At 52.8% G+C, this 17,376-nt stretch overlaps 2 protein-coding genes and 1 long non-coding RNA gene across 4 annotated transcripts in view; 2 read left to right on the top strand and 1 right to left on the bottom strand.

Moving 5' to 3' along the window:
• The first annotated feature begins 613 nt into the window (after positions 1-613).
• Znf683 (zinc finger protein 683) lies at positions 614-7,902 on the top strand. The gene is made up of 5 exons (XM_041652000.1): positions 614-734; positions 2,688-2,765; positions 3,712-4,310; positions 6,316-6,444; positions 7,423-7,902. Exons 2-5 carry the CDS (start codon positions 2,762-2,764, stop codon positions 7,732-7,734), a joined length of 1,044 nt encoding a protein of 347 aa, XP_041507934.1. The 5' UTR covers positions 614-734; positions 2,688-2,761; the 3' UTR covers positions 7,735-7,902.
• On the bottom strand, positions 6,440-10,382 carry LOC121448194. Its single transcript, XR_005974348.1, has 4 exons — positions 10,189-10,382; positions 7,881-8,143; positions 7,617-7,763; positions 6,440-6,526 (listed from the first exon to the last, which is right to left on the bottom strand). It is a non-coding gene; the product is annotated as an uncharacterized LOC121448194 (long non-coding RNA).
• Positions 8,871-17,376, top strand: part of Crybg2 (crystallin beta-gamma domain containing 2) — a 31,084-nt gene continuing 22,578 nt past the window's right edge. Inside the window, exons 1-3 of one of the 2 annotated variants that reach the window (XM_041651998.1) lie at positions 8,871-9,442; positions 11,791-11,860; positions 13,840-14,573. In XM_041651998.1, coding sequence (XP_041507932.1) covers positions 9,330-9,442; positions 11,791-11,860; positions 13,840-14,573 — 917 coding nt within the window. In that variant the 5' untranslated portion in view covers positions 8,871-9,329. Of the gene's footprint in view, positions 9,443-11,790; positions 11,861-13,839; positions 14,574-16,892; positions 17,035-17,376 lie in introns of those variants that run through there. The other variant, XM_041651999.1, reaches the window with a different exon arrangement.

The raw sequence follows: 17,376 nt of genomic DNA, 5'->3' as shown, positions 1-17,376 counted from the left end.
CCACAGAACTTAAGGGGTGAAGGCAGGAGGATACCTGGGTGTGGGCCCAGGCTATAAAGGCAGTGTGAGGACAGCTGAGGCACATGAAACCCTGGCTCAAAAGCACAATAGCAACATACTCTATCAATAGAGGCCGGGGAGGGGGGCAGTCAGGCACAGGCAAAACTCACACCCCGATCCTGGTGTGGTGGGTGTGGTAACGTGTCCCTAATACTATTGCTTGGGAAACAGGAAGCAAGATTGGACATTCAAGGCCAGTCTCAGCTGTGGGAGACCCTGTTTCTTCTCTCTCTTTCTCTCTCTATGTTTTTGTTTATTTGTTTTGTTTTTTGAAACGGGGTTTCTCTGTGTAGTCCTGGCACTCATTCTATAGACCAGACTGACCTCCAGTCCAGTGATCCTCCTGTCTCTGCCTCCTGAGTACTGAGATTAAAGGCCACTATGCCACCATTTCCTGGCTGAGACCCTGTTTCAAAAAGAGAAGAAAAAAACCCAAACAAGCAGTTCATGCCCTAGGACCAAAAGGGGCCTTGGCAGCCTCCTCTGTACCCTCTCTTCTTTCCTGGAAGCCTATTTAAGGCAACTTCAAACGTGTTGCATCTTCCTGTCATCTCTCACACCCTCGGGGGCCTCAGACTGCCCGCCTGTCTGCCCAGCCTCCTTCTCAGCCGGAGAGGGTTGCTGCAGAGCCGGGTGAGGAGCCCACATGGCCAGCTCATGCCTTCCAGGCCACGGTATTTGAGACCTGAGACAGGGGTGGGGAGAGGGAAAAGCAGGGTCTTGGGGGCCTGAGACACTGGACTGAGAAATTTTTAGAATCTGAGGGGCATTTGGGGTCTCTTAGGATGGGAGGGGTGACAAATGCCTAGCTAAGTTGACCTCTGTATTTTGTGGCCTCAGATGAAGATGGCAGAGCAGCGGAGTACTGACTGGCAGCCAGCCAGCTGAACACGGGGCATCTTCTTGTCAGTCTAGGCAGATGGCACCTGGGGCTCTCCCTTTCTAGGGTTTCACCGCTGATGAGGGAGTTGACCCTGGAATAACCAAGGTTCATAAGACCCTGATGTTCCCCAGAAACACTACCTGGGTGAGCCTCTGGTTGCTATGGTCCTGTTCTCTATGGAAAAGGCAGGTTTCCCCGGTTTTCAATGGCCTGGAGGGATCCAGAATGCTCCCTCAGAGCGTCCATGAGGACTTTGCTCTTCATTTAATATTCTTTCTGCACCTTCCAGGGAAGTGTCATTGGCTTCGACGTGTCAGGACTAAGACAGTTGTCACACATTAGCTAGGACCGTACCCATTTCTCTTTGCTTTTTTCTTTAGTTTTTGTTTATTTGTTTGGGTTTTTTGTTTTTTTTGTTTTTTCTTTTTTTCCCCATTGTTTTGTTTTTTGTATTTTGTTTTTTGAGACAGGGTTTCTTTGTGTTGCTTTGGAACCTGTCCTGGAACTAGCTCTTGTAGACCAGGCTGGTCTTGAACTCCCAGAGTTCCACCTGCCTCTGCCTCCCGAGTGCTGGGATTAAAGGCAAGCGCCACCACCACCCGGCCCTCTCTTTACTTTTTTTTTTTTGAGACAAGGTCTCACCTAGCCCTGATCTCCCTGTGTAGCCACGGCTGACCTTACAGTCCCGCTCCTCCCTCCTCTACCTCCTGAGTGCTGGAAGTACAGTGTTTCTCACTGTGCCCAATTTATGTGTCTCTGGAGATCAAACCCAAGGCCTCATACGTGCGAGGCTTGCACTCTGCCAACTCAGCTCCGTCTCCAGTCCCGTGCCCTCCGCGTCTCATATAGACACTCTGAGGCCAGGAAGAAAGGGGCCTGTTTCCAGCCTCACCCCACAGAGAGGGTGCCGGTGCTGTGCCAGCCTTCACAGCCCACCTGGACTCATCCATCTCTCCATCTGGTAGTGGGAACATGAAGGGAAAACCAGCTGCCCAGTGGGTCGTTACCACCAGACTTCTGGGTGGTTTGGGACACTCCCTGTCCCTCAGCTTGGACTTCCGGCCTTGTCACAATGACCGTGGAGGGTGAGACATGCCCATCTCCCTGAGAATGTCTGCCCAATTAAACAGAAGGGTGGAATGCCTGGATGGATGAGACCCTCCCCTTCCTGCTCCAGGCAGAGATGCCAGAGGCCCTGTATACCTGCTTTAGGGGCTCAGATTGTCCTATAGGCAAGAGAAGGGAAAGACCACACAATGTGTAGATAACCGTGGCCTTAGACTTAAGTGGGGGCTCAGAAGCATCCTGTGCCTTTGCTGTCTTGGATGAGGATTTCCAAAGTTTCCTTTGGTCCCATTCAGAACAGCACAAGAGGTGAACACCAGGACGATCAGAAGTTAGGGTGTGGAGGGAGAGCTGAGTGAGTTAAATAGGGAAGAGGGGACAGTCTACGGTCAATGAAAGAAACCCTTGGAGGAGGGAAAGGGAACCATTTGAACGAAGAGATGGTGAGTGGGTGGCCACGGTTTAGCGTCTTCCTTTTAGAAACCAAACTGGGGGTTTGTCCATGCAAGAGACTCTCAAGGCCTTGGTTCTCGGGCCTTTTTCCTGCTTCTCAGGTCTTCTTAATCAATACTTCTCAGCCACTTCTAGACACAATGGATACTCATGACCTGTCCTTGGCCAGTTGGATGTGCCCTTGCCTCTGGCACCAGCTAAACCTTCCTTACTGGCCTGTCCACAGGCTCAGACCTTATGTCTTGCAGAAGACAAACCTGGGCATGACCCCACCGGGATCTCAGCGAGGACGTCTCAAACATGAGTGAGTCTGGGGCCTGGGACTGGACCTGAGAGCTTTGTTGGGGGGGAGGGGGGTGTTGAATGGGACACAGGATTTAGGATGGGGCAGGAACTGGGACTCTGTGTCACTGGTGAGAATAGAGCCCCAGGCACACTTTCCTGCTACATTTAGGGTTGGCGCTCTGGCCAGAATTGCCCGTGGCCCTTTCAAGACAACAGCATAGCAGCTGCTGTAGCCGATCATCAGGCTGGGGGTAACAAAACTGCTGACCTAGAATGTTTGAGCTAGAGCGGGCTTTAATTATTTTTACATTAGTTAGTTCGGTATGTGTATAGACATGCCCGTGATGGTCAGAGGACAACTTGCAGAACTCAGTTCTCTCCTTCCACCATGTGGCTTCTAGAGCTTGAACTCGGGTCCTCAGGCTTGGTAGCAAGCACCTTTACCTGCTAAGCCATTTTGGTGCCCCTATTATTTTAATTTTTTTGTTCACTTTTATTGGGTCCCATGTAGCCCAGGCTGGCCTCATACTTACTATGCAGCTAAGGCTGCCATTGCATTCCTTCCTGATCCTCCTGCCTCCACTTCCCAAGTTCTGTGATCACAGGCGTGCACCACCATGCCCAGCAAAGAACCGAACATTTTACTAAACTTGCTTTAATGTAAATTTAGTTGTGTGTTCAGCAGCTGCCCCTTGGGACCCTTGTGTGACCTCCTCTTGACCCATAGCATCCAAATTTATAAACTTAATCTGGGGCCTCTCCCTTAAACTTCAGCTAATCTTGACCTCTCCGGCTGCCTATACAGCTTTTTCTCCCTAAAACTGTCAGGCTTAGTAGCAGTGGGGAAACTGAGTCCCATAGGGATGTGCCCAGCCCAAGATGCCTCATCATTGGGCAGGCTTACGGGGGACCAGATGTGCAGTCCAGACTGCAGGGGGCCTGATCATCTTCCCTTTCTGGTTTAGAGCACCAGTCACCGGGCCTGCACGGAGACTCTATGGTCAGTGAGAAACTCACAACCAAGGACCCACTAAGCAGAGACGAGATGGAAAACCCACCAGAAAGAGTCTCCTGCCTACCCATCCCCCCTCTCACCAGCTCCTCCCCAGATGTCAGGCTGGACAGAAAGAGCTCCAGTCCCTCGACCTGCTGGCCCTGGTTTCCTCCAACCATCATCTCCAAGCAACTCCCCGTCTACATCTGCCCAGTCTTTCCCGAGTACCCAGTTTTCCTGCCTCCCCCTTACCTATTCACATATGGGGCCCTACCTTCAGCCCAATGTCCGTACCTCTTCATGCTGCCCCCAGACACCTCATACCCCATAGTGGCTGCATCCAGCTTGCCTATGACAGCCGATGGAGCTGGGCCCCAGGTCAGGAGCCGGAGCTCTAGAAATGCTTCAGCCTTCTCCCCAGGACGGGCTGGCATGGCAGCTCCTGCAAAGCGGCCAGGCTCCCAGGCCAGTGTCGTAACCCTGCCCTACCCTCTGAAGAAAAAGAATGGGAAAATCCTATACGAGTGCAATGTGTGTGGCAAGAATTTTGGGCAGCTCTCCAACCTCAAGGTATCATCTTTCAGGGTTCAGGGCTCTCTTGCCCTTCCCCTTTCCTGAAGTCTGGAAGCCACTCCCAGGAACCTCCTAGGGCCAAAGGGTCTTGAGGTTCACCCAGGCGGAAATCCAGGATAAGCTGAACACTGTCTGGTTTTGGTGGAGTGTACTTTAGACTCTGTCAGTCAGGAGACCGTGGCAAGAGAGTGACAGAAGATATCCAAGACCAGTTTGGGCAATATAATGAAACTCCTCCTGTCTTAGTTAGGGTTGCTATTGCTGTGACCACGGCAACTCTTATAAGGAAAAGCGTTTATTTAACTGGGCATGGCCCGCAGTTCGGTGGTTTAGTCCATTATATGGGAAGCATGGCAACATGGAGGCACTCAGGTGCTGGAGAGGTAGCCAAAAGTTCTACGTCTGGATCCTCAGGCAGCAGGAACAGAGGGAGACACACTGACCAGGCTGGAGCTTCTGAGACTTCCAAGCCTGCCCGCAATAACCTGCTTCCTCCAGCAAAACCACATCCACTTCAGCAAATCCACACTTCCTAATAGTGTCAGTCTCCATGAGGCCATTTTCTTTCTTTCTTTCTTTCTTTCTTTCTTTCTTTCTCTCTCTCTCTCTCTCTCTCCCTCCCTCCCTCCCTTTCTCCCTTCTTTCCTTCCTTCCTTTTTTTTCCTTTTCTGTTTTGAGACAGGTATTTTCTATGTAGCTCTGGCTATCCTGGAACTCACTCTGTAGGTCAGCCTGGCCTCTACCTCCCAAGTGTTGAGATTAAAGGTGTGTGCCACCACTGCTTGGCTCTATGGGGCCATTTTCATCCAAACTTCCACACCATCTAAAAAACAAAAAGAAACTTTAAAAAAGCCAGGTGTGGTGGCTTTTAATCCCAGCACCTGGGAGACAGAGGCAAGCAGATCTGAGAGGGTTTGAGGCCAGCTTGGTCTACATATCAAGTTCCAGGCCAACTAGAATTACATAGGGAGGCCCCATCTCAAAAAGATAAAGGGTGTATGTGTGCACGTCAGAGTCTCCTCCATCCTGAGAGACTGTCTGTCAGATCACTTTAAGTTAAAAACGAGAAATTGAGGTAAGCACTGTCGATTAGTGGGTTAGATCTTGGATTTCAGTTTCTTGGCAACAACTACTGAGCTCTCTCCCAGACAGCATCCTCTCTAGGTCCCCGACTAAGCCTCCTTCTTGTTTTTGAAGATCAAAGAGGAGGAATGGGTAGGCTTTGGTGACTCAAGACCACAGTCTTACAACCTTTCTCAAGTGGGATCCCACAAATCAGGCCAGGGGCTGCAGGTGTCTTCATGTACATCATCCAGCAGGGGATGCCCACAGGGGCCCCTCACTGATAGCCACAAGCTATGTGTAGGATATGGTTACTGGGGAGACAGCTTTACTGTATCCTCCAAGGAAGGACTGCTTAAGCCTTAACAAACCTCAAGCCACCACTCAGAGGGCTAGCAAACCTGCAGATTCCCAGGCTCCAGCCTCAGAGATGATGGCTCAGCTGACCTAGAGGTCAGCCCCTAGACTCTGCATTTTTTAAAATGTATTTATTTTATGTGCATCGGTGTTTTGCTATGGGTGTCAGATCCCCTGGAACTGAAGTTATGGACTGTTGTGAGCTGCCATGTGGGTGCTGGGAATTGAACCCATGACCTCTGGAAGAGCAGTCATTGCACTTATCCACTGAGCCATCTCTCCAGCCCATAGATTCTGCACTGTTTTTAGCATACTCCCAAGGTCACACGTGATGCTGCTGGTCTGTGAATTGCACCCCAAGGAGCTATTCAAGGGGATACCTGGGGTACCCCTTATCTATCTTCCTGAATCTCTGCTACAGAGCAGACCAAAAAATGAAAGTGCCCTGGGTATTGCTAATGTCTGAGGGAAGTGATAAGTCCTGGATGACAGCAAAGGGTCCTGCGGAGGGTTTTGGGTGGAGATTTGGAGTGGTCTCTGAGCCCTGTTAGACATTCCCGGCAGCTGGCAATACTTCTTCCAGGTCCACCTGCGTGTGCACAGTGGAGAGCGTCCATTTCAGTGTGCCCTGTGTCAGAAGAGCTTCACCCAGCTGGCCCACCTACAGAAGCACCACCTGGTGCACACCGGGGAGCGGCCCCACCAGTGCCGGGTGAGACCCCTCTTCCCTTGCAGCTTGGTGAGGAATTCTAGGTCCCTGGAGGGATGGCTCCTGGGCCTCTGTTTCCCAAATCCTGAGTAAATAAAGATGGAGAGAAGGTGGGAAGATAGCTAGTGGCGAGAGCTTGTGTATGTATGCGTGCGTGCGTATGTACAAGCACACATACAAACATGCTCAAGCACAGGCAGGCCACTGGAATGTGGAGGAGAAAACACGGCTGCACGCCTGTGCATGGAGAGTAACGAAGTTGCAGACCCTGGAGCATGCACCCCCTCCCCTGCCTCCCTGGGTAGTTGAAGGAGCCATAGCAGATAGGAAATATCCAAATAGGCAAACAATTGGATCAGCGCAGCTCCTCGAGTCTGGCCTCATTCTTTGGGAAGGCAGAGGCAGGGAATCTCTTCCTGTTCCAAGGGACAGAAAGGAGAGCACTGTAGTGGTTATGAGTCTAGGTTATGAATTCAGACCACTGTTCAGCTCCTAGCTTCTCCTACCGACTTTGGCTAGAGGTTCCCTTCCCCCGAGTCCCTGCTCTCTCGCTGGGGTTTAGTGATGCTTCTTGGGAAGACTAGGCAAGGTCAGTTCCTGGCTTGACCAGCTCCGGGGTAGATGTCGACTACCCGCCCAATGCTGCACCCGTCCGATGCTGCAGCCCCTTGCATCATGGTTCTATGTGATATTAACCTTATTCGGGCTTCCCTAATTAATGAGGCTAGGAATTAGTGCTCGTCTATAACTGACAGAGAAAGAAAGAAGCTCAGGGAAGCTATACAAAGTCACACAGGAAGTAAAGGAGAATGCTAGCCCCCACCTGCCAGGCTCTAGTGTGCCCTGTTGTGGGTCCCGAGGAGAGAGGCCTCTGGGTCTGCAGTTGACAGGGAGGTGGGTGTGTCCATGATGGGTGGGATGGGGAGAGAGGCCCTGAGCCCATTGGAGGGCGAGGATGACGTGAGTGCCCATTTCTGTCAGATATGCCACAAACGTTTCAGCAGCTCCAGCAACCTGAAGACCCACCTCCGCCTGCACTCAGGTGCCCAACGCCTTCAGTGCAACATCTGTTCCAGCGGCTTCGCCCCGCGTGTCCATCAGAAGCTGCAACATAGGCTGCAGGCTCCTCAGCCCTGTAGCCTGGCCCACCCCCACCTGCCCCTCACCTCTCTCACCTGCCTTGCCCAATGGCACCGAGGAGCACTAGCTCTCGTGGAGGACTCATCGGAGAAGATGGGCTGGGATGTGGACAAGCTCAAGGTGTCTTCAGTGTCCCCGGGAAAGCAAGGGTAGCCAGCCTGAGCAGTGGGGCTAGGGTTGCTCTGGGAACAGAGTGTTGGCAATTAAAAGATTCTGAGTGAAGTGCTGAGTGAAGACCTCCTGAGTGTCTCTAATGGAGGGAAATGTCCCCTGTGCACCTGCCAGATCTCGTCCCTCACCTGGGAGCAGGGCAGGGCACACAGCCCGCGTGGGGTAGGAACACGCAACCATCCACCTCAGGCCGGGTTTGGGTTCCACTCCTTTTGTGACCTATCTGGGGCTGAGCCCTCCATCTCATCTCTCCAGAGGACAGTGCGGCCTTTCAGGACCAGATGAGGGCAGAGTGTCCTCGGTGGGAGGAGGGGCACCACAGGCAGGAGGACTAGAGCCATTCCATTATGATCAGCCACGTTAGTTGCCTGGGCTGATGGACGAAGAGCACCTGGAAGTAACGGGAGAATGGAGCAAGAACTGATTTGTGTGCCGTCCAAGCACGGGACACGTTGCCCTCCTTCCTGAACGCCTTAACCCAATACCTTCCCGATTGTCGATGCGCTCCGGATGCCTTTTAATCTCAGTTCCTACACAGCCAATGCAGAGAGGTCAGCTGGTATTACTAATCCTGCCATCTCCACGGGATAGGGGTGAGAAAGAGACGCAGGTAGATTTTCCTGTCCTCTTATGATCCAGAATCATGAGGTCCCTGATATACCAGGACCAGAGGACAGGGGGTATTCAGCCAATTAGGACTACAGACAGGGAAAAGAGTGGGGGTAACAGCCCCACCGGTGGCTAATCTCCACGGGATTCCCTCAGATGTGCAGAGTGTTCCCTTCCTCCACGTATGAGCCAGGCGGCATAAGGTGGGAAATCGAACTGCCCGGAAGGAACAGGGTAGAGCCACAATAAAGGAAGGCTACAGAGAATGATTCATATTTAGCCACTGTGAGGTTCTTTTGGCCGACCTGCGGCAGAGGGCGCCAGTCGCGCCTCCGTTTGGTTTCCTGTGGCTTCCTCATCTCCAAAAGGAGTGACAGTCCCACTCCACTGGTGGGTGGCACCGAGACAGAAAGAACCCTCTAGGTAGCCCCTAAGGCGATGGCAGGTGGGCTTCGGCTCACCTTTGTCACACCTTTGGGTCTCGGGGATGCCAACCCCTGGCCTTGGCCCCACCCTGTTGATAGGCGTCTGCCCACTTCCTGTCCGCGCTCGCTCAGCTTCTTTACCGTGCACCTCCCTATGCTCGGTCCAGCTCCCAGGCCCAGGCGGGTCCCAGACTTCCTTCGTCTTTGCTCAGGTCCCGCTTCTCGAGTGCTTACACAAACCCACCTCCGACATACGGAGGCGTGAAGTTGCAGGGCGGACTGAGCAGAGAGCAGAGTTCGAAAGAAGGGGTTCGGTGTGGGAGTGCTCTGGACTAGGACCTGGGGTGTTCAAGGTCCCCTGAAGGTACACCTGCTTCCCAGGGACCGGGCAACTTCTGGATCAGTCCCCGCCCGCGGCCCTTGCGAGAGAGGTTGCTGTTTGTCAGGAGGACGGGCCGGAGGTGGTGCTTCTCTGCCTGGACAGCGGATCCGGGTGGCACCTGCAGCCAAGCACCCCGCCGGCTCAAGCCCCATGATCTCGCCATGAGAGAGCCACGCAAGGGCTTCGGGGCTCGCCTGGTCCGGCTTTTGACTGGACTAGGGGGCCGAAGGGAGCGCAGGGGCAAGATCTCAAAGGAGACCAGACTCCCGGATAGGTGAGGGGAGATGGAGAAAGGCTGGGTGGGGCGTCCCTGGCCTAGGGGTATGTGTTTGGGATTACTGTGTATTAAAGTTTAATGAGTGTTCAAATCAGCATGTGACTATCTTAGAGCACAAAAATATATGTGACGATGTGCCATGATTTGGATCTGTGAATCTGTGAATTGTGGGATTTCTCTGTGGACTTTTAATTTTTTTATTTATTTTTTGTCTTAGAAAATACAGTATCCCCATGTCGTAATATGTATGTAGAGTAGCCATGGCCTCAAACTTGTGACAATCTTCCCGCCCAGTCTCCCAAGTGCTGGGATTACAAATATGCTATATTACATTGGACAGGTCCTTGTGCTTTTTTTTTTTTTTAAATTTAAGCAACTTTGAGAACTTCCTGTCAGGCAAGCTGCTTACTGACCCACCCAGTAGTACCTCCTCCTGCTGCCCGCTGTGGACTTTGGTTCTCACCTCACAGGTCAATGTTTCTTTCTTTGGCCCTTGTGAGTCTGGTAGGTCCTGGAGCTGTCTTTGCACTGTGTTTGCCCCCAGATGCCACACATAGGCTTCTCTCTTGTCATCCTGAATCCTAGAGAGATAGCTTTAGACTGTACCCACCACAACCTTCATATGCCCCTTGCTTCCTGCTTTTCCCAATGATCTGAAGCAGCCCTCCCGGCGGCCCTGCGAGGCCTGTGTTCCGTGTGACTCAGATCCAGAAGAAGAGTTTCAGAGAAGTGAGGTCACCTACCTAAAGTCACGCAGCTGGGAAGAGGTGACGCTGTGACACGCCCCTTAGCTGGCTGCCTTCTGAACTTCTCCAAGAGCTCTGCTGCTATGGAGGTGGCCAGATGGGAAAGCCATGATGGTAGGCTGCTACCCACAGTTGCCTGCTGCCCGAGTCACATGAGCGAGTTCCTTCCCCTCTCTGAGCCCTTCATGTTGGGTTGTCTGAGAACAGCCTATCTTGTGGTTGGCTGAGCCTGTTGGCTTCAGGGAGGGCAGTGAAGATCTGAGAGGCCCCTGGAGCTCATAGGCCCTGCGTGAACAGAGCGTGTGGGTGTGCTGACAGAACTGGGTGTTGGGTGTTTATATGTCTGTGCAGTTACTGGGCAATTTGTTCAGATCTTATCGTGACCCAGCTGTCTTCGGGCCTGCTGGCCCAGGAGGGATGAGGGCGTGGTGGGGGCAGAGGGGAGGGGTTTGTGTTGCTCTCTCACCCTAAAGAAGGGAGGGCCCAGCCACCCTGTGCCTGGAAGCCTGAGTGCCCTGGGGTGCCCACACCCTGCCAGGGCTCTGCCCACCCCCACCTGGAAGACACACCCTCTCCCTTACCCTGTTTGGCAGAAGCCTGCCCTATAGGCCTGATAGGTTCTCCCTACACCACTCCAGACTCAGCGAGGAGTCTGGCTTGGGGTTCGGGTGAGTCAGGAGTGAGGAGGGCAGGAACAGGAACGCAGGGCCCGCGTGATGATACATGCTCGCTGTGAATACAGTTGGATCCCGCTCTTACCGGCCGTGGGGATGGGACCCTGAACAGGTCTCTGATCCTTGATTACTTGGGAGAGGGGCAGAGGGTTGGTAACACACTTGTAAATCTTTCTCTCATTAATTCAACATCCAATCAAGCTTTGCAGTAGGATAGTCATGGTGACCATATTCTAAAGCTCACTAGCTGTGTGGCCCCGGAACAAGTGACTTTGACTCTCTGTGCCTCTGTTTTTCTCATCTGAAGTCCCTAGGAACTGATATATATATATTTTTTGAGACAGGGTTTCTCTGTAGCTTTGGAGCCTGTCCTGGAACTAGCTCTTGTAGACCAGGCTGCTGATATTTTTCTAATGCCTAAAAGAGATCAGATAGGCACAGACCCTAGGGTTGAGCCTGGCACCTGGAGGCTCTTGGTAAACATGAAGCACTGAAGTCATCTGGGCACTGTCCTCTTGTGGTGTGAATGTGTGTGTGTGTGCATGTGAGTGTGTGTCTGTGTGTGTTCCTGCATGTGAGTATCTTATCTGTGTGTGTTTGTGTGTGTGAGAGAGAGAAAGTGTGTCTGTGTGTGTTTGACAGTGTATATATTTGTCTCTGTGACATTGTGTGTCTGCATGTTGAGTGTGCATGTGTGTGAGACAGTATGTGTCTGTGTGTGAGTGAGTGTATGTGTGTGTGTTGGGGAAGTGGTGAAGGAAGCAGAGGAGGCTGTTGGTAAACCTTCTCCAAAGGCTTCAGTGGCTCGTGCAGCCGAGTTGTGGGCCCTGGATTAGGTGGGTGAGGGGCTGCTAGACTCAGTCTGTGTGCCAGGTGTTGGGACAACAGGATTCTGCTCATTCTTTTCCCTGTGCTTCCTTCCCAGGCCCTGGGGTGGCCAGAGCTGCCCTGACCTTGCTCAGGATCAGGGCAGCAACAACAATGTCAGCCTCAAGGTAGGATGAAGGCAAATGGCAGGAGGTTGGGGGCAGGAGCTTTGGAGGGCTGGGCAGGGTGAGGAACCTAGACTTGGGGGCTCCCTCTTTGCTTCCACTGCCTTGTGTGACCCTGGAGATCTCTCCCCGTCTGCAAAAGGGGACAAGACAATAATGCCTCTGTCAGAACTGTGGGGAGGAGTTCAGTAATAGATGCAGGAGGCCAACAGTGTCTGGGTGTCAAAAATGTGTCCGTTCAGTGCTGGGGAGCTGGCTCTGTGGTCAAGAGCACTGCTGCCTCCAGAAGGCCTGACACCAGTTCCCAGAACCCACATCTGACGATACACAACTGTCTGTAACTTTAGCTTCAAAGAATCCAATGCCATCTTCTGGACTCCACGGATACCTGCATGTATCTCTACACACAGACACATGCGTGTACGCATAACCTAAGAATAAAAATCAATGTTTAATGAGTAAAAAGACGAAATGTTTAAACAATCAGTAAAAGTGTGCATGTAGTTCTGGGGTGCTGGGGAGGTGCACAGCTGCCACGGGGCTTGTTTTCAGGGCCCCCTGCTCCTCCAGCGCCTTTGACCATTCCTCGTAGCCTTTTCTTCTTTATTTCCTGACCTAGTCCTACAGATGTGATACAGGGCCTGTGATTTAGCCTCCTGGATGCTCTCCCTTTCTGCAACGGGGACCTGAGCCATAAGTAGGAAAGGGGTTCTCCCTTTGGGGGACAGACACCTCCCATCCCTAGAGTCACTCGGGGCAGTCAAGTCACCCCGCTTTGGTCCTCTTTGTATAACTGAGCTCCCCTGTGCTTGGGTACTCGAACCATTTACGTAACACCCCAGGAGTGGGATGCTCAGTTTGCATTCCCACATATCAGGACTTGAAGATGTGAGTGATTTACCTCCACTAGCATGGTGGAGCTGGGGTCCATGCCCAGGTTGCCTCCACATCCTTCCTGTCTCCGGTGTCTCCGGGCGTCTAATCCCTGGGGAATGAGAGGTCATATCTATTTCATAAATGAGTAACTTAAAGATGATGGAATCAAGCCTGGCAGTGGTGGCACATGCCTTTAATTCCAGCACATGGGAGGCAGAGGCAAGCAGATCTCTGTGAGTTTAAGTCTAGCCTGGTCAACATAGTAAGGATAGCCAGAGCTATATAGTGAGACCCTGTCTTGAAACAAACAAACAAAGATGATGGGCAGAAAAAAAAAATCACCCTTGCTAGGTGGGATTTTATTCCTAGATTTGATTTTTCCAATGCCAAGGACACAAGTCTATCCTTGAAAACTGGTAGTGTGAGGCCAGTGTCCACTTTGGCCTGGGATCCTTACCCTCTTCCCCCTGTTCCCACGACCAGCCAGGCTGGATCCCAGGGAGAACAACAGGCAGGCCAGGAATTGTCCCCTTCTTTGGCACCGGGATAGGGGGCTCTCCCTTGCTTCTCTCTCGCCCTGTATTTCTCTCAATGCCAATATGCACCCTCCCAGGTCTACTGTGGGAACTTGGGACTGGGAGGGTTTAAGGGAAGTGGTGCAGGCCTTTTGGTGGCTGGGAGCTGGCGAGGCTGTGTGTAGTCATGCCAGGTATGCCCACACATTCCCTAATCCCTAGATTAGGGCCAGAGGCTGGGCACTCTGAGGGAGCAGCAACAGGATTGGGAGGCAGCTTCAGGAAGGACAGGCACGGCTGGGTCCGGCAGCCATCCCTATCCGCAGGGGCAGCAGTGTGATGCCTGAGGGTAAGGAGACTTTACCTCCCTGCTGTATGACTGTCTTCTCCAGGCTTCACTTTCTGTGTAAGTAAAATCGGAGAGCAAAGACTTGGCCAGGGTCCTGCCCCATTTTCTAGCTCTGAGAGTCCTGCTCAGTTTCCTGTAGGTCAAGGAGATTGACCAAGAATAGCCAGAGGTACCTGGATTCCAGAGGGGAGATGCCATCACCAAGTCCCTGTCACTACGTCCCTGCTTCTGCTTCCCACCAGGTTCAAAGCAAAAGCCATTCAGAATGGGACCTTCAAGTCAGGAGCCATGGTGGTTTCTGGAGTCAGAAGCGACTGCACATCTCAGGAAGACGAAGCGAACCCCTGGGGAGGCTACAGAGGCCAGCCGTGGGCAGTGCCGGGGACTTGGCCTCCTGTGGCCCTGTGGAGCATGAGTGCCCAGCACCAGCAGGCTCTGTGGAAGCCATTGATGGTGTCGGTCATCCCTCCTGCCTGGACCCTGCTCCTTCTTGTTTGAAACAGGGATCCCCAGGCGACACCTGCCAGCACCCCCAATACAGCACCCCAGAGGTTCTGCTGAGGCCAGAGACATCCAGCAACCTGGAAGACGCACCCATACTGCCCCACCCGGTGTCCTTTCTCACAGAAGCAGGACCAAAGGGCAGGCCTGACACCCCAGAGCCAGCCCAGCCAGAGCCAGAGCCACTATGTACTGGTCCTGGTATCAAAAGGACCCGCTACCACATCACTGTCACCCTGCAGGGGTGCGGGCAGGCACCTGGGGAGGAGGGTAAGGAACCGGCCAGACCAGATCCCCACCCCTGTGGCCCCGAGGAATCCAGGGGTTGGCAGGAGCCTCCCCAGGAACTCCGCCCCATCACCGAGTGTCCAATCAACCTGACTGAGGAGCCACGGCTGAGTGTCCCACAGCATCAGGGAAGCAAGGCCCAGCAGGAGCTCAGAGAGGGCTGGGAGCCCGGATCCCCACACAGCAGGTAAATAAAGGCTGGTGCCTGAGGGACATGATGGTGGGAGGGTGGCCTGGGGTGGCAACCCCTGCTCGGGTCCCTCTGTCTTGTTTCTGGGTTTCTCAGGCTTGAGATTCTCATTCATTTGGTACCTTGAGAGTGAGCTAACTCTGTGTCCGCTCCCGATTCTCTGCTTCTCCCCTTACCCCCGCACTCCCAGGTATGCCTCCTAAAACCCACCCCTGCCTTCCTCCCCTGCCCACCCTCAGGAGGGATAATCTCATCACAGAGAGGATGGGCTAGTCAGGCTAACCTTCCTTTCCTTAACTGCTGTTACTCGTGGATTCTTTGCAAGAGATCACAGAGCCAGCCTGGGAATGGGCTTCTAGACAAGGTGTTGGGTATCCAGGCATAGGTTCCTTAACTTCTCTGGGTCTTGCTTTGTTGACCCAGAGAGTTGGGTATGGCAGTCAGAGATGAGGAAGAAGGAGGTGTCTGAGGGAGCATGCTTTGAACCTCATTCAGCTGGGCCGCTAAAATGCAGGATGCTTATTAATAATTACACACCATTGGCAGTGCAATTATCCCACCTGGCTCTGCCGGCAGCCTAAGAAGAGGAGCCAAGACTCCCAAGCTTAGATTTTTATTTGTGTTGAAGTGAGTCTGCCTGGTAGGCTGGGGAGGGGGTGGAGTGCAAATCCCTCAGAACTCACTGAGGACCAAACATGGGATCTCGCGAGGGAAGAGTCCTGCGCCACCAAAGTGGCCTCTGAGAAACTCCTACTGATGGTGGCGGCACCTACCATCAGTGGCTGGTCTTTTTTAAGAATAATTTGATTTAATTCACTAACTAGGGGCTAAGCTTTCCATTACCCCCAGCTAATTGGAGAATCAGGGAACTGAGGCTCAGTAAGGATAAGTCTCTTTCCTAAAGCCAACTAGATAGTCAGAATTCAAAGCCAGGTTTGTCTATGCCCTGGCCATCCTCCCCCGGCCCCCACCTGCCTTGTAAGGAGGCCTCTGTGGCTGTGCAGAGCTCAGCGAGGCCCTGTGGTTGCTGTGTGGAACACACTGTGGATCTGACAGTGCCCTTAATAGACACCAAAGCATGAAGACTCAGGTCCCCCTGGGTAGGAGCTGGTGTGCCTGGTTCTGTGCCTAGGGAGGAGGACATGGGTGGCTCAGACTGGCCCTGAGAGCTGCCAGGTTACTCCAGCATGGGAAGACAGCCTGTAAAAGGATGAGGGGGTGGGAGGTGAGCTGGGCTTAGAGAGAAGCGGGGAACAGATAGTGGGGTGGGCTGGGGAACACGGGGTTCTGGTAGGTTACAATCTAGATGAACAGAGACTGGAATCTGTAATCCACTTAGAAATGAAGGAAGGTGACCCCCCCGGGGACATTGTCCTTCTGTGTCCACTTTCTGCTGTAAGGTTCTCAACTAATGTAGGGAAAGGGGCAGAGAACAGCCAGGGCAGAAAGTGGGATTGTAGAAGCTATGTGTGCACTGAGTACGTATCCCTGTTCAAGGGCAGGAAAGAGAGAACTTGTCCGTGGTTGTAAACTAAATGGGTATGTGCTGGGGATATGTGCACATGTGTGTTATGGTGCCTGTGTGTTTCGTGGTGGAGCATGTGGCTTGCCTGCCTCTTGTGTTGCGGGGTCTCTGTGTGTTTGTGTCTCTTGGTGTGTGCCCATGCGTGTGGTGGTGCACGTTCCTGGCTGTGTTTGTCTAGGTGGGTGTCTGTGTATTTTTGTGCTCTGTTACGTGCTGGGTCTTTGGCTCTGTGAATACCTGTCTGATGTAGCATGTGTTTGGCAGCATGTGGGCCTGTGGACTGGTTTGGCCTAGTTTGGGGGTGACTCACAGGTAAGCGGAGAGAATCCCAGGACTTGTTGGGTTAGATGAGATTTTTTTCCCACACTCCCCCCCCCCCCCACTTCCCTCCTTAGCCTCTCCCTTTCCCATCCCCACACACCTTGTTTAGAGGTCATAGGTCACCTTGCTAGCAAATCCACTTGTGAACTCGGGCCCTTGAGACGAGAGGGCTCTGGGAACAGGCACTTCTGTTTGCAGGGGCAGTAGCTAGGTTACTGGGGTGTGCCTGCAGACAAAGACAAAAATGGGGAGCTATAGGCAGGCACATTCCAACACAGGTAAAGGCATTCTAGCAGTCATGACTGTCCAGGGATGGGACAGGTGAACTGTCAGGAGGTGACCTCCCTGTCCCTAGAAGTATGCAGGCATAAGCTGTGACCACATGCCTGAGGAATGAATGGCCATCAGGGGGTGTTGTCCCAGGGTTGGGCTGGGCTGAGAAAGGCATGGAACTGATTGCTGGGAGTCATCAATAGACTACGGGCTGGCCGGAGTCAACTTCCCCTGAGCTGTTTTCCTGAGACTTTGCCGAAGCCCATGGGACTTTCCAGACATCTGGACCTTTAGCTGTGGACTCTGGGGATATCACCTTCATAAGAAAACTAGCTTTGGGTGAGTTTGACCGGGCAGTTGGCCCCATGGGCAAGTTATAACTCAAGCTCTGCCTTTTGCCATCAGCGACAAGGGGCGGGAGGGGTATGAAGATAGCGGTTGTTACTCAGAAATGAAGAGGGGTAATCCCAGCACTCCAGAGGCAGAGGCAGGTGGATTTCTGTGACTTCGAGGTCTGCCTGGTCTATGGAGCGAGTTCCAGGACAGCCAGAGCTACACACAGAGAAACTTGTCTCGAAAAACCAAAATAAAAAAAAAAGAAAGAGAGAGAGAGAGAGAGAGAGGGAGAGAAGACTCTGTGAGTCTGAGCGCGGAGTGCAGAATGCACGAGGGACAAAGTTC

The sequence above is a fragment of the Microtus oregoni genome, unplaced genomic scaffold, assembly GCF_018167655.1.
Source record: "Microtus oregoni isolate MIOR12 unplaced genomic scaffold, Mior012 000005F_ref0000423, whole genome shotgun sequence".
Lineage (NCBI taxonomy): Eukaryota > Metazoa > Chordata > Mammalia > Rodentia > Cricetidae > Microtus > Microtus oregoni.
Note: the sequence above shows the minus strand (reverse complement) of the source record. Positions and strands in the feature narration are given on the sequence as shown.

What these genes read in the sequence shown, in the direction of transcription:
- Znf683 (XM_041652000.1), top strand. An exon ending in GGCAGCTCTCCAACCTCAAG is followed by an intron (nt 4,311 to 6,315) that starts GTATCATCTTTC and finishes TACTTCTTCCAG; the next exon opens with GTCCACCTGCGTGTGCACAG. An exon ending in AGCGGCCCCACCAGTGCCGG is followed by an intron (nt 6,445 to 7,422) that starts GTGAGACCCCTC and finishes CATTTCTGTCAG; the next exon opens with ATATGCCACAAACGTTTCAG.